We start from the raw sequence: 24,684 nt of genomic DNA, 5'->3' as shown, positions 1-24,684 counted from the left end.
ATACCTTCGAGCCTGTCGACTTCCTTCTGCAATTTCTGAACAGAACGTTCAGCGAATTCAGCGCGTGCCTCAGCCTTTAAGTGTTGGTAAACAGAAAGTGAGAAAATACAGTTATTAGTAGTGAAATATTTATATGAATACATATTAATGAATGCAGCGTCTACAGTTAACCAGGATGAATTTCTTCAAGCATTATTCATATTGGTTAACATACAAATTCTATTCAAATGCCAGTGTTGTAAAACGCTACGTTTCAATAGAATTTGCAATTATCAAGCTTATTCATATAAACGTAAAAGAAGCTTCCCAAACAATTTGCTACCAAAACCAGCGGAATAAGTACATTATAATTTATATGAATACATGAAATATTAATAGTTGATATATTATTAATTAAATTAAATTTATGTGTTTATGTATGTAGTTGTGATGTGTTATAAATAAACGAAAATTCGTAAAATAAAACATTCAAAATAAACAGCATAACAGTTAAGAAGATAACACAACTTTGATCACTTAATCCATATGCTTACACTTTTTTTTTCTTTTTAATATATATTTATATTTATTTAGGGTGATTTGGTTTAGACAAAACCTAAAGTTGACAAATTAAACAATCATTTTTACGGGAGTGTTGATAATTTAATTTAATTTAATTCAACTACAACAATCGCTGTACGACGCTACGCAGTCACTGAATATAAGGAAAAATCGAAACTTGGCGCCAATTCGAAATGCTGTTAAAATTGATTTTTTAACATCAGCACAAATTTAAATGATTTAAAAAAAATATACACTATTTAGGCTGCGGCGACTTACAGTTTCTACATTTAATTTGAACTGAATGAGCTCCTGTTCAAATATTTTTTGATTTTCGCGTGCCTAGACGTCGAGAAATATACAACAAATTTTTGGTATATCAATAACAGTGCAGGACATACAACATAATCATTATCATTATCATCATTATGTGTGCAGTGTATGTGTGTGTGTGCGTGTGTCTGTGTGTATGTGTGTGTGTTTGTAATATGTGCAAGTGCTTTGACAATAAAATATCTACCGAATATTATAGAATTAATTCAATTTTTAAGTCGTTTTGTTTGTTTTGGGTACAGTTGCTACTATCAAGCAGTAGTGTTGTAAAACGTCATTTTTTGTTTTAATCATTTGCATTCAATGCACAAAAAGTTCTTTTCAATTTTCAAGTAATGTACACACACACGTCCTATACATATGTATGTATAGGGAAATACTTGCCGTGATGCACGCTATTGATATACATTTTGGATACTGCTTAAATAGGGTTTCTTTTCTTTTTTAATTGGATTTGATTTGTTGTATTCTCTCCCAGACGTTTGGGCAATTGCGTTTGCTCTTGCATATTTTGTATTTTAGTTTTTGTTATTTTGTTTTTAAAAGAAAATATCAAATGTGACGACTATGTACAATTAAATTAAAATTGAGAATAACGATTTGTGCAATTTAATATTTTCTTTTTTATTGCTTTTGATAATTAATAGATGTACCAACACCAGAGACCACAAACCGCTTACAAATATTGTTTTAAAATTATATATTGTATACAAGTGGGCATATACCTCTTTCAAGGCATGATCCAAAACCTTGATTTGCGTTTCAAAGGTTTCCTCTTTTTGTGTAGCCTGTTTTTTTTTTTTTAACATAGATATATTTATTTTTTGTGGTCGTTGGTTGAATTGGTGGAAATTAAATTGTTTTGCGGGTTAAGCAAACAAAAATTGCAAAATTATTTAGCAAATTATTGATGCATGCAGAGTTTGAGGCGTGGCAGGGAGGTGGGGACAGCATATTTTAAGCCATTTAGGTGGTGTTGATCAAAAATCCAGTGCGCAAATCATTTTTGTTTATATATCAGTCACAGATATATTCGCAAAAATAATCGATTGTATTTTGATTTTGTGTCAGCAACATTAAAGCGGAGCATGTTAACAAATATATGAAAATAAAAGTAGAAAATATAATGAGAATTAGTACACAAATCATAAATCAGAACAAATAAACGTTTTTAAGGGCATATATTAAAGGACAAGTTGCACGAGTTGTCGGTAGACATTTTATATGAATGCACGCGTGGCCAGTGTTGTGCAACGGCTTTTGGAAAACCTTCGAGCGGTCCTGTGCGCTCAAATTATTTCGAAAAAAAAAAAAAAACAAACAAACAACAACAATAATAATATATGAACAAGAAATCGCTGGTTGGTTTTGATTGCATTTTCCACAGCTCTGGGAAACTCCTTTCGTTTGAAAGATTTCTTTTGTTTTGCTTTGATTTTTTTGTATCTACCTCCTTTAGACGAGTGTTCAGGGTCTTGATTTGGTTCTTGTACTCTTCCTCACGTTGGTTGGCCTATTTATTGTTGTTGTTGTTTATGGGGGTGTGGGATTTACATATTAATTATTGTAAAAATAATACAAAAATATATATATTTTATTGATGATCAAAAATAGATTGTTTCGATCGTGAGCAATCATCTTGACTGATTTGTAACATTTCATACTGACCTTCTCCTCAGAGACCTCAAGGGATTTCAAGTTGTTGCCCACAACGCGCAGCTCCTCCTCAAGCTCCACAATTTTGCTATACATCAGAAAATAAAACACAAATTAGCTTCAAAGATTTACACAAATTGTCTTCAATTGGACTTTCGATGGGAAAACAAAAAAACAAAACAAAGTGCGCGTCTCATGCGGTAATTAAATTAAGTTTTTGAGCAATTTTTTTTATCGCCAACGCCAAAAATAAAAGCCGAAAAAAAATGTGACACTTTACTTTCAAAACTTTGGCACTGGAGGCGACAGAAGTGTCAAAAAAGAAGGAAAAAATAACAACAGAAAGAAAGAAACTAAATCATGACTGGCCAAACCAGACGAAGGTCTCTCGCCTCATAGCAAAATTTTTTAAATAAATAAAATATAATAACAACAGCAATTGTTGTTGAAGCCAACAATATTTCACTGAAACGATTTCACTTTTCTTACAGTTTTGCCTTACAGTCAAATATTGTATTTATTAAGATTTTCCATTTTGAATATTTTCAGTGAATATTTTTGGGCTGGCGATTCGATTGCATAGTTGAAAGTGCAGTTAGTACTTAAAGACAGATAAAGCAGGACAAACCTTTCGCTAAGCTCAACTTTTTCCTCGGAACGTTCCAGATCCTGTTCCATGAGCACTAATTTTCTGGCCACCTTCACAGGTGAGGGCGATCAGGCGGTCAGCAGGTGAGCAGGCATTAACAGGCAGGCGGGTTTATTAAACAGAACACAGACATAGCAACACGTAACGCATTTTGTGGTTAGGCATTGCGCGCATAAGAAAGGGTAATTTTTTTCAAATTAGTTCAATTAATGTATTGGCAGTTGCATTTTGGCCGAAAATGTGAATATGTTGTGCATTATGAGAGAGCATGAAGTGATATGCTTCTACAACAACTAAGATAGACGACACATGCGCGTTAAATACACACATACAGAAACATTCGTTAATTTTGATCGAGATATTCACATTTTTTGCCAATTTTAAATATTTATATAAATATAATGCCAAGCTAGCTAGCTAAAAATAAAATAACGGAATAAATAAAACGAGAAAACTATGCAAGAGAATTGGGTTAGGTTGCGTTGGTATCCTCTGTTTTTAACATGGGTAACAACTGTTAGTTAACAGCGCTGCAAAAAACAAACTTACAGAACTATGGCCACACTGTTTCATTTGAATTTTTTTAGGCACAACAAAAATAGTTTTCAAAGCATTTTGGCGCAACATTTAACTGATATTTCAAACAAATGGTTTTTCAACGTACTTTTCACCCTGTTCGGCACGTTCTTCGGCACGCTCCAAATCAGCTTCAACCATGGCCAATTTACGGGCAACCTTTCATTTTATCATATTGATATTTATATATATGGCGTGTGTGTATATATATTGTTGATATTTGTACATAATTTTACAATCGTCATCGTTCATCGAATATACACACAGAACAAAGAAAATGCGTTAAATTTCATGTCAATTTATCTAACAATAATTCGGTTAGTATTAACAACAGGATTGATGGAATTTACAGTTTATGATTTGGTTTCTTTTCTTTTTTATTAGTATTAAACAAAATGTTAATATTTTGTGATTTTATTTTTGCTGTGTATGTATTTTGTGTTTTTTTGTAGTTTGTTTTGTTGGCTGATCATTTGTGCTTTTGTCGTTGCTTCTTTAAGAACTTTAAGCTATCTTTCAATTGATAATGTACTCATATTTATGACCATAATTTATATTTTTATATTTGATCAAAAAAACGTTTGGAATTGTGTTTCTTCTCCATGTCAGTTGTACATCTTGGGAACAGAAAAGTTTTACCTACAATATAACATTTTTTCCCTTTTACTTTTCATTTTCAGCGGAAATTAAATTCAGTTTCTTTAAGTTTCCTTAGATAAAACCTGGGTCTTAAGAAATCTGATAGCTCCCTTAAAGTTCTGGCCAGTTACAGAACGGAAACGACAAGGTTTCCGTCATTTTTGGCTCGGCAATTAAGAGTTTGTGACTAACAAGCGAAAACCTAGATTACAAATTATAAAACCGATAAATTGAATGTTTCGCCAAAAAATAAAAAATATAAAAAAAAGTCGGGCCTGCTGAGGAAATTAAGTTTGCCAATTTGGACGACAGAAGTCGCAGCTGGTGGGCTCTGTGAATTTTGATAAGCGGGCAGCGCTACTTCTATGGATGCCAATTATAGGCTGACCAAAGCTGAATTTCCTGTGCACGTTCGAAATTATTATAAAATGAATGCAATGCGAACGGTTCATTATAAATTAAAATTATTCAGCACATCTCAACGGCAAACCCAAATGCAACACGCATCGATGTACCTGGAGTTCGCATCTCTCCCTCCTCAACGTTAAGAGAGTCATACGCATACGCCTGGACAGCCAAAGTAGGTGTGAGTCATAGCCACACGAAGAGCGGGGGCTTTACACACACACAGACACACTTTGGCAACGTGTGCTTTACTCACATACACATACATATGTGATTCAGTGAGTCTCTTGGGTCAAATGAATTTTTGATTCATCATCGAAGCGTTTGGCAACACTCTTTTTCTTTCTTTCCCTTTTTTTTGCAGCTGCTTATGTCATGAGCCGACGAAGAGCGCTAAATATACAAATTAACGGGGCATGATGGTATAAGTTTCATACGAAGTTTCCCGTTTCGCTTATCAGTCAACGTTTTCTTGTTTTCCTTTGCTTTCCGTTTCACAGTTTCTGCGAAACACAATATGTATATGGATTGATAGATAGCCAGCCAGGCTTGCTTATCGTCTTTTTGTAGTTTATCAATTTAGCCTGCTTTATATAGCCGATTCGATTGACGTACGAAACACGTAAGCAACAACTTTAAAGCATATGTGCTAACACAATAAATTAATGCTGCGGCTTATGCCCAATCGTGTGCAGCTAAAAGCCTGTTGAGCTAATCCATGTTGCGCCTGTCTACCTATATAATTATTATATCATAGAAATCTCATATTAATATGAGATTATGCCTGTGATTAAGTTTAGGAAAATCAGCAAGTTATCAATTGTATCTATAGCAATTTCTATTTAAGTTTTCGATAATATGAAAAACCTATTACAAAAACCTATAAACAAAAGAAATTCTCATTTAGCATTCCCGAGACCTATATATAATATATTATCTTTGGCCTTTTGACCATCCACTTCAACTACAAGTTATGCTCAATGTCGGATCCCAACTGGTTGCTCCTTATAATGTACAACTTCAAGAGAAATCCAAGAAATTTCTGCACAACTCCAACGCTTCAGGATTAAATATAATTATATATAATATATCTAAGTCATTTTTGTTGATGTTAACTTTATTGCAAAAATGTTATAATTCAATTAAATTTATTAAGTGTTACATATTAACTTTATATGCATTAGCTGTGAACTTGTTTTCTTTCTTTAGAATTTGCTTACGCTTTACACATTTGCATTTTGCATTTCACAATTTACATTTGTTTCTAAATTTTTACATAGAAAATTCCAAAATAAGCCCAACTAAATCATTTACATACAAGATATACAATAGCATAGACAAAATATTTATATAGAGTTAAAAGTTTTTAAAGGGCCAATATAATATGCTCCTATATTCCTTTGATTTGGGATATGATTATATATGCATATGCATAGATATCAATTTTTATTTTATTGCTTTCCAGCACAGTTTTGAGTACATTAACAATTTGTTTAGATTCGCTTAAACATTTACATTTCAATTTCATTTATTTTTCACAAAGGACTTTGTTCAGACGTTATATTAAAAAAAACATCATATTCAGCATACATATTTATATATATACATAAATAAAATGAATTAACTAATACAGAAGTTAATTTATTTATACATATATATCATATTATATATTCATGTATATATGTAAATATTATTTATAAGTAAATCGTTTAACGGGCGGCTAAGGCAGCGGCATGCCAGCATTTCTTTTTATTGCTTTAGCTGCACTTTTATCTTCAATTAACATCATCATCATCATCATCATCATCATTAGCATTAGCATTGACTTTAGCACAAATTTTACAATATCAGCACCAATAAATATTTGCCATCGCTGATTCCTGTGCCAAATTCCATTGCTGGCTCATTAAAGGCCAAAATCGAAATCGAAAGAGAATAAAACTTATTTTGTTTGGCAAAGAAATCAATGGACGGATCAAGTATCATTAGGTTTGTGGGCATTATTGTTGTGTTCGCTGTGTGGAATTGTGGAGGACAAAGTTGAAGTTTCACCAACAGCAGCAGCAGTAATATTTGCATTGTTATTGTTGTTGTTGGTTGGGTTTTCGATTGGGTGACATGATTTACTGTTACTGTTACTGTTGTTGTTATTATTGCTTAAATTAATTAAATTGGTATTTAGCTGCACCTCATCGTATTTCTTGTCAGCCTCCTCAGCAAGGAAACGCGCTTCCTTCAGCTGATTCTCAAGAGCGTCCATGCGTTCTTCATCGGCAAGGGCGCGATTCTCAAGAATCTTGCGTGCACTATATATAGTATATATAGTGATACAGATATGGATCAGTGTATGATCAATTATAGGACGACCACGTTGCGACCATGCCCATAGAAGACAGTGACCAAGTTGTTATATCGATGATTTGTCGTTGCGTACAGCCCCAAAATATTATGAATCATTCGACGTCATCGCATCCACATCGGTGTAGAAAGTGTAGAGTTGTTGTTGTTGTCAAGTTGTTGTAGAGTATGACAAACACATGGATGCGCAGTGGTACACACAGGTAGACACAACATAAATTATGTTGAAAGATTAAGTTTTGATTCGTTTTGTTTTTTTTTGTCGGATTTGTTTTTTTGTTTTAGTGAAGTTCCATAGTACAGATCAAGATTTAGAGAATTTTGCAAAAAGAAACAAAAATTTGTTTTCGCTTGTTGAGTTTTACAGTTCAGTTAATTAAAAAAAAGATACAAATAATAAAACGAAGCTGAAACAGTGCTTTGTGTAGTTTTTCAATTTCAGTTTTTTTTACTATAAAATAGCGCAACCGTTGAGCTATTTTTCAGAGTTAAATGTATTGTGTATAAATGGCTTCAAGTAGTATTTTACATATTTATAGGTATATTGAAGGTGTTTTGCGGTTTTTCTTTTATTACTAAAATATAGCTCTAAGCGTATTTTGAGGAAAGTGTATGAGCTCAAATCTATATTCTCTACACAGTTTCAAGGCACAAGGCAATGTTTTAGCTTTTTTCACATACAAACAATATTTTGGTTGTAAACAGATATTTAGATATTTAAACAGCGATTTACTAAGACACTACCATAAGCTAGACACATGCCATAATTAAATAACAATGTGTATATACGTAGAGGTTTATAAATATATACAATATACATAGTCCAATGGATCCATTTTGTTCTTGCTGATGCTGTCGTTGTTGTTGTTGGCTGCGGTCGGCGTTGGGCTTAAGACTAAATGCTGTTTACAAATGGTTAAGCGTTCTTAAATATACCCTATAATTATTTAACATATATATGTTTGGAGTCTGTAAGAGAGCGCAGTATATATAACCCATAACCTAATTAGTAACGGTAATTTCGACGCACCTAACCTCAAAACGAAGAAAATAAGTAAAACGAATAGAAAAGAAAACGACGAGAAGATAACCCTATTAACCCTAATTCCCTAAGATTTTTTCAAAGTTGAATTCAAAGCAATAGATAACTATACCTCTTCATATTTCTTATCAGCTTCTTCTGCAATTAATTTTGCTTGCGCTAATTGGTTCTCCAATAGAGCTACTTTGTCATCTTCCATATTTGTGCGATTTTCAAGCGCTTTTCGTATCCTAAATTTCAAAAGCAATTGTAAGAAGAGGCATTTTAAATATAAATATACCGAAGATAAGAGCTTGAGCTGGATACTTAAGTTGCTTACATATGCTGTAGACTTATTATTAATGTATACAATTTGACAATAAATATAATCATAGGGTTTAAATATAGCAGAAAATTGTACTAACCGTTCGCTCTCATCGGCGGCCTGAGAGGCTTCCGACAGCTTGGCTGTGGCGGAACCCAGACGCTCCTCAGAGCGTTCCAAGTCTTCTTCGAGCAGTTGAATGCGACGGTTCAATGCGGCAACCTCAGATTCAGCCTATAAAATAGATATTCGATGTTCGAACGAACATGACAATATAGCAAACGTACAAATGCTTAAAAATATACTATTATTCTAACTTAGGAGCTTACAAACTAATGCAAGAAATACACTGAACTTAACTAGTAAATTTTGCTACTTTTGGTATAAATCAAATATAGAAAGTTTCTCTCCTAACTTTAGCGCTCTCTCATAATAAAAATAAAAGTCTCCATATTTTAATAACTATTTAAAATTCAACTGTTTGCGACCGCAGCTTTTGCTCCATCTGAAATTAGAGATATCTTTTTCTTCTTCCTTTTTTTCTGCCTCCTTTTTGTCGCCCCATTCGCCTGAGTAAGCGTCGGCCTTACCATTTTAACAAGGTCGCCGGTGTTAACGCCCTAAAGCTAGCAATAAAATGTTTGTTTGCGTGTGCTATCGATAACAGTTCAACAGCACGAAGCCTGTCAAGGTTTCTGTTTTGGCCAATAATTAGGGGGTTCCATATATCGATTACACTTGTCTCAAGTTGCCAGCTCAGGAAAATAGGCAACAGCTAATCAAAGCATGTGCATGACGTCAACACATATGGAACAACAACCTTGCCAAAAATTTCGATTGCAATCTTTAGCGGCCAGTTTTTCCCACCAGCCGTATTTTCCAAAACACACAAAACGAAGCAATAAACATATGCCCATTAAAGAACGGAAAATATTTGACATTGACGCCGTCGCATTTGATTGCCTTTTACAGAATACGAGAGGGAAAGACAGAGAGGGAGAGCAAAAGAGAGATGGGTAGACAAATGTTGAAAAGCACAAATGAATTAAATGTTTGTGCAGCTCAGCTCAGCTCGCAGCACACGCCCAAAAATGGTTAAAAACGGCTTTGACCAAAAGCGGCCACAATTGGACAAGGTAGTCCAGGTCCAGTCGACGCGGGATGATTATTTGCCAATTTTTCAATACACTGCAATACACAAATACAAATAAAACAAACAAACATACATACATACACACATACATAGGGTTGTATGAGTGACGCTTAGAACGCTGCGGACGCGCGTCGTAAAAGTATCGTGTGATTATGAATTGGAACCAAAACCAACCGCGCCGCCGCTGTAGCTTACGTCATCGTCCAAACAGTCGATAGACAGGCAGCATACAAAGTACACACACACATATATATATCTATATACATACATAGCATGTGTGTAGCGTAAACTTAACGATAAAAAATCGTATAGGGGCAAACAGCGCAGCTTTCCAAAACACATACGAAAGTCACACAACAAAACCGTTGATGAAGCAACAGCGAAAAAAAAATGCCAAAAAAAATATACTCAGCTTGAGTTTCGTTTCGTTTAAAAATAGCGGGAGTCGCGCACGTTAAGTGTGTGCGACAGAGATGGACCTAAGCAAATTTTTGGTCTTTGCTTTGAACTCATTAACAAAACGTATTGAAGATTAAACGCCTCGAAAAGAAATGCAAAGCTAAACAGAACAAGTTTCGGGGTGAGGAATGGCAAAAAATTGCCGGCAAAACGGACAAGGAAAAATAAAAAACAAATAATAAAAGCCATGAGTATGCAAAAGCTGCATAGCAGAGAAATTGTACAAAAAAAATTGTTGACGGCTTAGTCACACACACCTTGAATTTTTTATTTGACTCGAATTGCTGTGGCAACGAAACCAAAAAAAAATATATATATATAACAAAAACAATAACAACAACACAAAAAACAATAACACAAGAGACGAGAGGCTACGTTCGAGTGCGTAGGGTGTGTTTAAATGTTATATATGATGCATTTTTAATTATGAGCCCGAAAATAAGCCATAAAAATTGTAAGCAAACCACTTCCAAACTTGTAAAGCGTAAAAGTAGCGATCTCTCAAGCATAAAATATACTAGAGTTTTATAGCATGTAGCTACTGTCATGCACATCTGCCTGGTCGTGTGTTGTAATCTCAAACTGTATGTGACTGTTGACGAAATTACGAAATGTAATAGAAGAGAAAGACAGAGTGAGAGAGGAAGAGAGTACTTGTCCAAAAGGCAACAAATCAAAACCAATTTGTCACAATAAGGCATTGAATTATCAGTGCTCAATTTCGTAACAGCAAAAAGGAAGAGAATGCGTGACGGGTAGAGAGAGAGAGAGAGAGAGAATGAACTGCTGCTGGGGCCACGCAAATGACATTGAAAGCATTGTCTATAAAAATTAAAACAACAAAGCACATTATGTTTTTTGTTTCAGCTTTTGTGCAACTAGCAGGCGAAGGGGCTGAACTAAACGTCAATCACTTGACAAAAGCGTGGAAAAATGAGCGCAAAAACTAGCAACTAACGGGGCATAGATGACAGACAAAATGGGAATGGGAATGCTCAAACTGAAAATACATTTTGATTTTCGGGGAGTGCCGTTACAGTTTTAGGAATTTTAACAGTACACGATCGAAGGACTATGAGAAACAACTGAAAACTTCTTCATACAAAATGACGTCAACAATGTTGTCATTACTGCGATACAAACTTTGAATTCACTAATACAAATATGTCTATACATATATAAAATATACAAATGTATATGTATACATATAGGGTTATCTTGCGTAATTGACTAATTAGAATTGAATTAAGCGCACATTTAGCTTGCGCCAAAAAATCGCACACACACTCAAACATTTCAAGAAGACAATTTGTTGGCCGTAGCTTAAAATTATAATTAATCGAATTTAGAACACCGCTAACTATACGCTGTGGCTTTGAACTGAATAGAGAAGCCGGTTTCAGTTCTTTTAAGTTTAAATTTTCACTGAATAGATTGCTTTTTCTTCTGATATGCTAATGAAATGCTGTCCGGGTTTGTGCCCCGTTCTTCGATTAGATTTTGAAAGGTGAATGAATTTTGGTCACTCAATTCATATTAGCTTAGAACGTACAAAATCTGAACTGAGATCAAATTAAACAGAAGCGCACTCTGCGTATATATAAACATATATGTATATGTACGTACATATTACAAATTGAAATTCATAACAAAAGATAGTCCAATAAAAAAGACAGCAAACCCATGGAGGAACAAAACAACATAAATGTGGCAAGACAGAGAGCGAGAGAGAGGGATCGAGAGAGCAGCGCAATGAGCGCGCAAAGAATGAGAGCGTGTATTTGTCTGTGACAGTCTGTCAGTGAACTTGCATCAGTATTTGTGTTTGTATGTCAGGCACAGTGTCTGTGTTCATGAGCATGTATTTGCATTGGAAACGTTGGCACTGCTCAGAACGAAGACCGAAGAGCGAAGAAATGCTTGCGCTGGACTAATCTTGAGCGATGGCTCAGCTTTGATGCAAAATGTTTATACCAAAAGTAGCAGCAAACTGATCTATATAGTTTTTTTTTTTTTTTAACTGAATTGTAATGTTGCCGATTGCTTACTTCTTCACGTCGAACAACTTCAAGTTGTAGTCTCTTGTGAAATTCCTCGCATTCATCTTTATACTTTTCCATTTCTTCTTTGGTCTGACGCATTTTCTTCTTGAGTACATCCAAAAGTGTACCTTGTGGAATGCTGGTCGTCATTTTTGTGCTTGTTTTTTGGACTTGTGGGTGTTTGTGGTAAGTGTTTACAATTGGACTTTGCGTTGGCAGGCAGTGGCAGATGAGGATCGCTTTTTTGACCGGCGATTGGCAGTTGGCACTGAAGCACACTTGTATTGGCTTTTGCCTCTTATTTTTTGTATTTATTCAAAATACAAATTTCTTTCGATATGGCAGCACCAGAATATATTTAATTTATAAACTGTGAAACACCAACACACGCACGTAATAGAACGAACGACCGAACGAAGCGACGACACAGACAAGAGTATGCGCTAACCACCGGTTTTTTTTTTTTCTTCTTTCTCTTCTACTGCTTTTCTCTTCTTTTACTGGTTTGCTTCGTTGCTGCTGCTGCTCTGCTGCCTGTAGTATTTTTTTTATTTTGTGTGAAGGGCCGATTAGATTCGAGCACACTTGATACACATTTATAGTTGAATAATAATTTTATATATTAAAACAATATTAATATTAATATTTAATTGCAGAAAGCTGCACAGAAACTACACACACACACGGAGAAACGAAGACGATAAAACGACGCGATTCTGCGACTGGCATTTGTGAGTACGTAACTGGAAATGAACCGCTGAAACACTTTGCATGCTCATGTCTACAAAGCGGCGGTGGTGGTTTATACGTTGTGCGAAAGAGACAACTGCTGTATGTGTGTGTGAGACTTTCCAGTCTGGCAGTGCCTCGCCTATGTGTCGTGTCGTGTCGCTCATATCTACATGTGTGTGAGTGCGAGTGCGCTAACCAGTGTGTATATGCGGCTTTCCCGCTGGAAAACCTGTTAAAGCCGCTAAAAATTCAGTCTACATGTTTGTTGTTGTTTGCATTAATTAGTGAAGAAATATTTGAGATTTTTGCCTTATTTCTCCAATACAATTAATATTATGCAAAATTGCGAGCGAAAATGACGACTGGCCAATTGCCCATACGCCAGTAAAAATGAGTAAGCGACCTGTCATCAAAAGTACATGTGCATGTGTGTGAGTCTGAATCCTCCCCGCTCGCCACTCACCACCTACCCTAGCCCACAAACAAGATAATTGTATAATACGGCATATAATGCCGGTGCTCTATCAGGCTTATCAACACGCAAGCAGGAGCAGCACAAATGACTAATCATTGGTCGCTGCGACACCGAGTATTGTTCGTATCAGGTTGTAGTTGTTGCTGTTGCTGAGCGTTCGCATGTGGTCCTAGTCCGAGACAGTTGACGATTGTACAAAGCTCGATATCGATACCGATAGGTAGACAGGGGGCGCGCGCAAGCAACAAGTGGAAATGCGATTTGTATTTGGCAAATGACATAATTGTTGATAATACAAACGATGATTGCCAATGGTCAATTTTAATTAAAATAAGCATGCCTGCCCATTTTTGGTAACTGTGCGGCATTGAAAAGAAATTAAAAGTAAACGTCAGTGCCACATAAATGAACACACACTACCATAGTGGGGTACATGTACACACACACACACACACGTAAAACGAAGGTCATTGGCGTTTTGCAGCGGTTATGAGAACACGTAGAAAACTGAGAATACGTTTAATTTAATATAAATAATAATTGTCGGGCCATGTTTGAAAAGAAATACATTTTTGGCTACAAAACGTATTCGTTTAATTTTTTTTTAGCTGCTGTAAATCAACTGTTGCTTTTTATGGAGTTCCACAACTAAATGAATGTATGTATGTGTGTGCGGGTGTGTGTGCGGGTACACGAGTGTGCATAAGCACAGATAATTGTAGCAGTTGTAACATTTGGTCTGTTTTGTTATCTGCTACCTTTTTGGGAGAGGCAGCGCGAGTGCGAGTGACGCCCACAGAGCGAGAGTGAGTGCAACAGGTGCTCGTCAAGTTTACCGTTAACCGGCCGAACAATGTACCAAATGCTGGAGCGCGCAATTGCGTAACTAATTAAACAATTGTTTGCAATTAAGTAAATAGGAATGTTTCTGCTTTAGCTAGATAAACAGTTGAAATGCTTTTGTGCTGAGCAATAAGAAAGCAAATGTGCGTATGTGTTTATGTACATATAGAAAGAAAAACCTTCACGACAGTTGTTGAGCGATTAACCCACAGAATGTGCATACGTACATCTGTACATATGTATGTATATATGTATGCGTAAATGGGGTCAAGATTTTATACAACTTGCGAACAATTGCAATGACAAACGATTTGACGGGCCAGCGAAGGGTTAAAGCAGAAACGGAATTCGGCGAACGTCGAAGAAAGCTAAACGAAGACGGCGACGTAATCGCTTTGCAATGCACACAAATTCACGCATACAAATACACATGTGGGTATGTGTGTGTGCGAAAAAGAGAACAAAAAGAACAAATTTGGAGCATTCATAGATAGAATAGACAGAATTCACTCTGAACCTAACCAAACTTTCTGCACAGCTTTGTCTTTTTTTACGCTTTCTGGCAGAGGCGACAACAAAGGCGGCTTGAAGAAAGAGATAAAAAATATGATTAGTGCAAATAAATGAAGTATAGTCAGTGTTTATGAATTAGGCTGCCCACATTTAATTACCCGCTTTAGCTGCGTGTTCATAATGTTGTGCAGCTCGTTTCGAATGATGTTGAACTTCATCATGGTGTCGGAGCTGAAGATGGAGCGTCCGAACGCCAGGCCCGGATAGTCAGCGCAACGTCCTTTGTTGCGTCGCGCCTCCCGTTCGGCCACAATCTCTGCCGCTTCACTGGTGCAACGCAGCTTCGCCCATTCCTGAGCTTGTGAGTCCTCATCCTCAGGGTTTAGTACAATGCCCTCATCAATGGCCCCCGCACTGAGATCTGTTGCAATGCTGTCGCTGCTCACATCCATTATGCCGCCGCTGCCACCTTGACGCTTGCTTTTCTCACGCTTGCCGCTGATGCCTGAAGAGGATTTCTTTTTGCGCTCGGATTTCTCTTTGTCGCCTTTGTCACGCTTCTTCTTCTTTTTGCCACTGGCAGCAGAGAGAGCGTCTGGTTCAGCTGCAACTGCTGCTGCTGGCGTCACTGCTGGAATTGTCTCGTCCAGCATGCTGCTCTCATCGGTTGGTGTGGGACTGTTGCTGCCCAGAGAATTTGTCACAGATTCACTCAGAGGAAGGCTGAGCGTGCTGCGACTAGCAACTGGCTGCTCCTCTGTTGGGGGCTCCGTCTGCGGTGTCGTTTCGCCACGTAGATTGGATAGCACGCCCTTGGAGTCACCGCGATAGAGAGCGGCCAAGATTTCCTGCACATTGGGCACGTTGGGGCGCCTTGTGCCGGCGAAGCGTGGATGATGCTGGTGGCCGCGTCTCTTGAGCGAAGACGGCACAAGGGACGAGGCATTGGAATTCGAATTAATGGTGCTGTGGCTGCCCGCACCACTGGTGCTGGACAACGCATCGTCGTCGACGCTGTTGCCCTGTGACATTTCTGAGTCAGAATCACTCCAACTCCAGTCGTCCGATACCTCCGATTGCGATCGCTGCAACTGCTGATAATTATTGTAGAGCTGGGCTAGATAAAGCTCCGCATTTTCATCGTAGTAGAGTAGTTTATCGAGCACATTCAGCTGCTCCTCGATGGAGCCCCAGCGGGAGGAAAGCTCCGATTTGTAGCCGTCGGAGCCGTTCTTGCCACGCTTGCTATTTGATTGCTTTTTAGGCTTGTGTTTCTGTTGTTCACTTTTGTGGCTTTGGGACTGTTTATTTGCATTAATTATGCGTCTGTTGCGCTGCTGTTGCTGCTGCTGTTTTGTTGTTTTTGTCTGCTGTCCTGCAGCAGCTGCGCTGCTACCTGCTTTATATGGAATTGTTGATATTACTATATATCGATATCGATAGTGTCGGTACAAATATCGTGCAAATCAGCTGATTTGTAAATACCAATATCGATAACTGAGAAAAAGTGTGACCAGACAAGTGCAAAAGACAAAGTTTCCAACAAAAAACAACTACATTTGCCTTGTGCACTTGTTTTCATTTTGCATAGAATGTGAAGCATAACAGTCCGAAAAACCCGGAAAATGCTCTGCATTCTATACAAATGATGGTCTTTTAATGTACAAATTTGTTTATTATTACGCTTTTGTTGTTTTGGCGGTTGCTTATCGTTGCCGCCGCTCGTCAATAGATGGCGGTGAGCCCGCTTTATTTGATGCGCAAGCGTTTGACGACGTGCCGCGTTGCCAACGTATCTTTTAATAAGCGGCGTCTGCGTTGCCGGCTTAAGACACGTTAAAACTTTTGTTGTTGAATTTGTTGTTGTTGATTTGTTATGGCTCAAATTAGTTTGTTTTATTTGTATTTCTGTTGAATTTTTTGCAGTCTTTGTTAATGTTATTTTATTCTTTTGTTTGCTTTTAGCCACCGACGCCGATGCCGATGCCGTTGCCGCTGCCGCCTTCGCTGTCGATGTCGATTGATTTTTGCTGTAACTCACTTTTTTCCACTCATATGCATTATTAACTTTTGCAGTTCCTATTGTTAATGTTTTCTCGTACATATTAATTATAAGTTGCGGCTTTTAATTTTTGTTGTTGTGTGATTTGGTGCGTGTTGTTTTTCTCTTTTGTTGATATTGTTCAAACAGCTGTGCTCATGGTACCGTTAGCTTTGAGTCTTTTATCTATTTTTACTGATGATTTAATACGGTTTCTCTATCTCTCTCTCTTCGCTTTTCTCAATTTTCAGTCGCGCGTTAAAAATTGAGCAAGGGAAAATTTGCGTATTTGGCCAACTTCCGCAACACGTTTTTTGTTTTTGCGATTTCAGTTGCCGTTGTTTTTGTTGTAATTTAATTTATGTAATTGAAAATCACTAAAATTTTACTTAATTTAAATTAAATAAAAATAGTGTTTTACTTGTTACCAAAGTGTTAAGAAGACGTTTAGATTATTTATTGAATTAATTGAATAATTATTGAATTTATTGTAATTATTTATGCGGCGTGCGGGCGGCTCGGTTCGGCTGCTAGTTGTTCGGCCCCTCCGGCAGTTGCTGCTTGCTGCTTGCTTTGGCGTTGTACTTGAAAGTGTTGTGCGATCATTTTTGTGGCCATGCGCTCGCTCATCACGGCGTACGCGCGCTCGGCCTCTTTGCCGCGCGCCTTCTCTCTTTCACTCACACACTCACTCACTGTCTTTCCATTGCTGCTGCTGATGTTGTTGTTGTTGTGGTGGTGGTGGTGGTGGTGGCAGCGCCCCCTGCCAAGCGGCAGTGGCAGCAACAGTCAGTGCGGCACATGTGCGAGTGAGTCAGCATTATGCACAGCTATTCCCGCCTGCATCTGTATTAGTGTTGCAGTGCGTGCGCTATGCGGGTGTAAAGGAGCGCAAGGCACTAATACTACCAGCTCCCACCGCCCACTCTCTGAGAGTGAGAGAGCGGTAGTGTGATTGTTCGCTCTGTACTCATTTCCATTTTCATGTTCTGTTAATTTCATTTGTGTGTTCCGTTTGATTTAATTGCTGTTCATTCTCTTCTCTATTTCTTTTATCATATTTGCGCATATTACTCAGCCGTCTCGGTCGTCTGTATCTCATTATTTATTTAAGGGAATGGTGTGCGGCAAGCAACAATGACATCAAAATATATTGATAATGATAATGAGCCAAAGTATTTTGTCAAAACTTTTGAATTATGTTGTCTGATAAGCATTTTTTTTTTTTTAATTTTTGTATCGTTTATTTGGTTACCTGTGTACACTAAACATATTTTTACTTATTTTGAAACGCTGCCAATTGGCAGCAAAACCGGCGAATGTCCTTGAAATACTTTCGTAGCAAAATAAAAGAAACCAAATCAAATCAAATGAAAAACTTTATACATTTTCCAATTGGAAACGCAACCGAACAGACCAAGAAAAATGTGCTAAATACTGCGCGGCAGCTATTTCGAAATTCTTATTGTAGAGAAAAAGCAAAGAAAAAACAAATTTGCTTGAGCAAATAATTTGGCAAAGCCAAAGCAAACACAATAAAAGAAAAACATCGCATTTTGTTTTTGCTTTTGCGTTATTTGATACACACACACACTCTCACAAACACGCTTAAACGCACATGCTGCATAGTCGCTGCGTCTCTTTCGCACCCAGCCAAAATTATTTGAACAAATTTAAAAATAGCGCGCTGCAAAGGCGTTGCCAACAGCAAATTAATTTCGATGTTTTTCACTTGGAATTTTTTGTTTCATTATTTCTGTTTGAAAAACTTTAGAGTTTTAATGGAATATAAGGGAAACAGACAGAACGCATTTTCCCAAACATTTGACGAGGAAACATTTATGAAAATCAACACGTAAAACACCCGTGAAATTCTTAATGTCAAACAGATGGCACAAATTTCCGAAGCCCGCGCCCCATTTTCGCTGTCACCAAATCGTTTATATATATATATATATATATATATATATATATATATATATATATATATATATATATTCATAGGTTATATATATCTATAGTCATAAAAATCTTATTCTAGTATTGATTTCAAGTGTATTTCTTGCATTCGTCTGACTAATTCACAATGGAAACAATGCTGATTCAGAATATACGTATCATAAATCTCTAGTAATACTTAGATGCTCTTAAGAAATATTCTAAAATTCTGCCGATGACCTACTTTCACATATGATTAGATAATGTATTTGAAATTGAAAGAGTTGATTCTTATGTTTTAAATTGGAATTTTAATCTAATTATATTTAAACAGCTTTTGAGTCAATTAGAATTTTATTCTTAATAAAGATATTTCATTTTTCAAAGGCATTGGAATTACTATAAATATTTCAATTAGAATACATTTTTAAAGCTTTTACTCGATTTTTTTTTTTAATTTTTTAAAATTTTGTTTAAACTTTGGTATTATGAGATAGAATATATTAAAAATTATACATTTTTTAATAAAAATAAAATTAAAGACTTTTACGTCTGATAAATAATATTATATTGTATATCAAAATATAATAGTAAAAAACTCATTCAAAACCTAAAAAAAATGAGATCTCTAACCTTTTCGAATTTTTCTCATACAAAAATTGTTTAAAATTATCTTCTATCTCGAACTTAGGAGTAAGCTAATTTATAATGGAATATATGTAAATTGTTCTAAGTGTGGACTTACATTCTGCAGAGCCTTGTTCTTCTCTTCCAGTTTGCCAGTGACCAGGGTCAAAGCCTCTTGGGTCTGATCCAATTCGTTTTCAACGGTCTGGATCTTCTTTTGCAGCTGGCGAGCCTCCTCCTCGGCCTGCGATCGATAACAAATGAGAGAGAGAGAGAGAGAGAGAGAGAGAGATATCGATTATTATTGGACAGGGGCAGGGCAACAGGTAATAGGTAATTAAATATGCAGGTGTTAACAATTTAACAGCCATTAATTATGGTTGTTTTCTTCATTGTTAGCAATAAATAGTTTTGTTTATGTTTCTTCTCCGGCTTCTGGGCTGGGCTGGGCTGGGGCATGCAACATGCGTTGCACGGTCGAGTGCTTACCTTCTCGGCGCGGGTGTTGGCATCGCGTGCCTCCTGCTCGCAAACGAGAGCGCGCTCCAATGCGCTATCCTTGTCGACTTTCATCGCTTGCATCTTCTTCTTGATGGCATCCATGGTGGCTGGCTTTTATTTGTCTCTACTGCGCTCGAAAGAAACTGAAATGGAAAATTGAAATGAAAATCAAAACGAAAATCCCAATTGAAATGGAAATTAATATCAAAACAATAAAGTAATTAAATTTTATGCGATAATCAGCGCCACATAAGATTTGAGAAAGTGAATTTACAACTCTTTATGACTATGTGACTTGAGAAAACATACACATGTGTATGTGCATACATTCAGATATAGATAAATGGAGATATTGCTTGATATGTAGATTCTAGACTCTATAAGTATACAATGTGTTTATGACTTTTACAACAGCTTCCACATTTTTTAACATTTTAAAAATAATTTTTATAGTTAGCATAATTTGATATGTATGTCAATTATAGTTGAATTTTCTATTTATTTTAATTTAATTTAAAATTTTTTCTTTGATACAGCAAACAGAATAATGATCTACAAAATATAGCTATGTAATTAAAATTTGAATGGCCTTTACATCGGATATATTTATAATAGTTATAGACTTTTTAAAGACAAACTCTATTACTCATAAGTGAGCAGCAACCTAAGAAACCAATCTAAAGTCTGTAGCTCTTATAGGATCTAAGATCTTCACGTTCAAGTCAGCTCAACGTCCTACTCTAGTATCTATATATAACTTATGGATCTGCTACGCGCCCCCCTGCCGACTACATTCATTCTAACAAAACCCTTTTACCCTGATTTCTGAGTTTCGATAATAATTTAAAAAAAAAAAAAAAATTGGTAGTGTACCTATTAATGTGATCATGATTGTACAAATCTCATTTATTATTACACATCTCTAGCTTATTTTATCGTGAGGCAAAATACATACAAATAAACTGAAAGAAATTGACACAATTTTTGGTAGCTCTCTACTTAGCTATGCTTCCAGCTTCGCGAAGAGCCGCTTGTGACCAGCATAGCTAATTGGGAGAGGAGGTGCTTCATCCCGAGCAGAGTTCCCATTCTCTTGCGCTTTGTTCGAAATCTCAGTTTGGGGACAAACAAATCGTTGAAGAACGTGCTGGCTGTAGCACTAAATGATTTAAATGATGAGAAATTGAAAGACGCCAGCGAAATATTAAAATACAATTTGTGAACTGAAACAATGGGATGTGAACCTGACTACGAATCGATTATTGGAACAAGCAAAGCAGCCTAAAGCTGCTTGCCCAGATGAGTTAAGCTCAAAAGAGATCATCAATGTAAAGAGTGAAGGAAAGATATGTTTAGCTGTAATAAAAAAAGACTCTAATGGGTTTGTCATGATTCACGAATTCAGAAAGGCCACAAATTAAACTTTATAAAAAAAAAAATATATATAAAATAAAATAAAATAAATAAATTGAGATATTCAATATGGAGATATTCAATATTTTTATAAAAGATCAAATTTAATTCAAATAAACATTGAAAATTAGCTAAATAAATACACCCATATTTATAATCTTGATACTAAATATGAATTTGCAATATCAAGTTTTCAAACGAAATAAAACTTCGAGCTGGTTCGAAGCTTGTTTCAACATTTTGAACTAGTTCATATGAGTTCCTATTCGTTCGATCCTAAACAAGCCGAATAGTTCTAATTATTGTTAGTTTATTTGCGTTTGGTTTATTTTAATACATATTGCGAATTGCATTCGAATTAACTAAAATATATATGTATATATTTGGCTTATTCATATTAAGTAAAATTTCTCTTGAGCTTAAGGTTTTCACACCAGACCCCATTGAAGTAAATCTAAAAATATTTTCAAAGCGAAATACTTTAAATTTTTCTCAATGCTCAGAACGGGGTATCTTCTAGTCGGGCGCATAGCAATAGTTTCCTCCTTTAATTTCCCAATGCACTAGCTCTCAAATTTGATAAATAAGATGAGTAACTAATTTTGTTTTCTTTGCACTTTTCGAACTCTCATCAGTTCACTTGAACTCTGCGATTTCCAGGTGGGGAATGCGAATAAATGTCGCGTTGATAAGGTGAGGAATGAAATGCCCAACAGCCTGACTCACATACTCGAGTGACAGAGAGGAAGAGGAAGACAGAGAGAGAGAGAGAGAGAGAGGTGGGAAAGGGGGAGAGAGAGATTGTGGATTCAGCTGTGAGGAGCTCTGGGTTAGCCCTGCGCTTTATACTTGACCAACATTTCAATTTGTCATGGCTGGAATGCCAAACTAATTGAGTCAGTGCCCAGCTATGGGTTTGTATTACTTATAATACTGCGTACATCTGAGTTTATTTTTAACACTTTTGTTTACATTGCAGCTCCTGAAAGAGATTCAACCGGCTAAGCGAAGGCAGGTTTCAGGCTTTTAGGCAAGCAAACAAAAACAACAACTGAAAATGCAATCGAGGCAAAAATTTATATGCATATATATATATATATAAATATATATCCCATTCAGACGGACAGAAGATATGGGGTCTTACAATTAGTTATATATGTCGCAAATCGAACGAGGTGACACAATGAATTATGTTTGCTTGTTCAGCAGAAAATCACTTTGGAATTTTATAACTTCGGAGGCACGAATAATGGCAATGACATACATCTACAAACGAGCCTATATAGACCTATATATGTAAAAAAAAAAAACTCCTCATCTAGAAAAATTGCAACGCTGTTAATACCCTAGATTTAGTTGATAAACCAAAAAGGAAAGGAAAGGAATGTATACATATATATAAATAGTATTTAGATGGCAATACTTTATAGATCTCACTAACTGCCAAGCTTATATATTTAATAATAATTTGAAATTCATTTTGCATTATTTTCGCTGCTTATAATATTAACAATGAATACAGAGTTTTTAAGAGTTAAATTTTTATCAAACTTATACATTTTTAAAAAGGTTTGAAAATCGAAAAATCGATCAATTTTGTATATTTAGTACACTCTTATATTGATATATACATGCACACCTTAATTCCAAGCTACTGGGCTATATTCTAGCTAGCGCACAATTTTATAAATTTTCAAAATCTTCAAAATTTCCAAATATCCCAAAGAAAAACAGGTATACATACAATTTGCATGTTCAGCTATTTTTAAAGTACAAATATATACATACATATTTGATACATATATATATATATATATACATATTTGATATAATGTAGTCTAACACAGACACAAGTAAGTATATATATATATATATATATATATATATATATATATATATATATATATATATATATATATATATATATATATATATATATATATATATATATATAAGTGTATTTAAAAAAGCCTGGCAGCGTTAAAAGCTCATAAAAGCTTTATAGATCACACTCAATCTCAATCTCTCTCCCTCTCTTTCTCTCTCTCATCATAATCTCTCGTACTTTTGGTGTTTCTAAAAATAACCTGGCATCTGTTGAATATTTCCTAACAGCTATGCGAATGGATATTACTTAATATAAACTGAGAGAAAAGCTTTTCAGGAACATACGAAAGCATTTCGCCTACGCCAGTCTTTAGATAGATTCGAACGTCGGCCACTCTGGTTCTGTATCAAATTACAGAGTAGACCAAAGTTGGATAAAGAACGTGTGATTTTGCAATATTTTGAAATATAAATACATATAATTGAGGTCTTTGAGGTCCTATAAGCTATGATAACTATTTCCACAAATAACAATTATTTTCAGCCACAATAAGTATCTAGAAATTATGCTACATTTTATTATATTCTTCTGGCCTGCCTCAACATATTTTTGTAAATTTTTCTAATCTAAGCACGTTTCCATTAGCCTATTGAGTATATTCACATATATCATATATGTATGTATATATGTAAGTATATGTATTTTAATCTCATGCAATGTGTTTAATTGAAATTCTAGAGCTCAAGTTGTGGTTAAGACAAAGACATTGGCTTTTTTCATTTTTTTTGTCATCATAAGTTTTTGCATTAGTTCAAACTGTTTGCCAGAGTTGCTTAACCTCAATTTTGTATATATATTTATCTTAAATATTTGAAATACTTGACAAAATATTTGCGGTTATTCACAGCACTTTGATTAGTTACATTATTTGTTATTTGTATTTTAGATTTGATTATGTAATTTTTCGACAATGTCCTTTTTTCAATTATTTAAGAAAACTCTCGGCACTTGTTTTTGTTTTTCAATTCATTTTTGCTTTTAACTTAAATATTAGCTGCAGCACAATTAATATTTGTTAATTTAATGTTGAACTGCTTGAAAAATTTAACTAGTTTGATTCTTTGTGGGTTTTCTTGTTTATTCCTTTTACTTACAAAACTTTTATTCGGAGTTATCCGCGACTTGAACGGATTGTGATGTTCAACTGAAAATATTTATTCAATATACTGACGTTCGATGCCCGCCGTTTTTCGATTTCAAGCTGTTTGCGTCTGTGTGCGTGTGCAGAGTGTGTGTGAGTGTGCGAGAGAGAGTAAGCAGAAATACATTTTGGGCAAAGCAGCGAAGCGAAGGCAGGCAGCAGTGCTGCGCCGCCTCGCTCGCACGCTCACACGCTCGTTTGCTCTCTTAGCAGCTGGCATGCGTTTTGCATGCTCAACACAAATCGTTCGGCGCTCAAATTTTTATTTTGTAACTGCATTCACGATGGCCACAGACGACGGGCGCTCAATTTACGAGCGCGTTCTTTTTCTGCATAAGCACGAGAAATCAAAGAACACAAAAAAGAATAAGTCGATGCAGCAACAACAACGAAATTGTGGCGCTCATTTTAATAGC

General features: G+C 35.8%; 1 protein-coding gene across 19 annotated transcripts in view; it reads right to left on the bottom strand.

The window, feature by feature from the left end:
• Positions 1-24,381, bottom strand: part of Tm1 (tropomyosin 1) — a 29,905-nt gene extending 5,524 nt beyond the window's left edge. For 2 of the 19 annotated variants that reach the window (XM_089265676.1, XM_018099892.2), the window contains exons 1-9: positions 24,222-24,381; positions 19,815-19,969; positions 19,444-19,569; positions 8,603-8,736; positions 8,311-8,428; positions 3,158-3,228; positions 2,542-2,617; positions 1,599-1,661; positions 5-74 (exon numbers count right to left, since the gene is read on the bottom strand). In XM_089265676.1, the coding sequence (XP_089121802.1) occupies positions 5-74; positions 1,599-1,661; positions 2,542-2,617; positions 3,158-3,228; positions 8,311-8,428; positions 8,603-8,736; positions 19,444-19,569; positions 19,815-19,928 (772 nt within the window). In that variant the 5' untranslated portion in view covers positions 19,929-19,969; positions 24,222-24,381. Of the gene's footprint in view, positions 1-4; positions 75-1,598; positions 1,662-2,323; positions 2,387-2,541; positions 2,618-3,157; positions 3,229-3,842; positions 3,914-6,986; positions 7,105-8,310; positions 8,429-8,602; positions 8,737-12,162; positions 13,264-14,877; positions 16,119-16,384; positions 17,361-19,443; positions 19,570-19,814; positions 19,970-24,221 lie in introns of those variants that run through there. The other 17 variants (XM_018099883.2, XM_030385378.2, XM_018099877.3 and 14 more) reach the window with 13 other exon arrangements.
• Between the last annotated feature and the right edge of the window lie 303 nt (positions 24,382-24,684).

This window comes from Drosophila navojoa, chromosome 2 (genome assembly GCF_054131105.1).
Source record: "Drosophila navojoa isolate 15081-1374.11 chromosome 2, UAZ_NAV_1.0, whole genome shotgun sequence".
In the NCBI taxonomy this organism is placed as follows: Eukaryota; Metazoa; Arthropoda; class Insecta; order Diptera; family Drosophilidae; genus Drosophila; species Drosophila navojoa.
The sequence above is the reverse complement of the archived record's forward strand: the minus strand, read 5'-3'. Positions and strand labels throughout refer to the sequence as shown.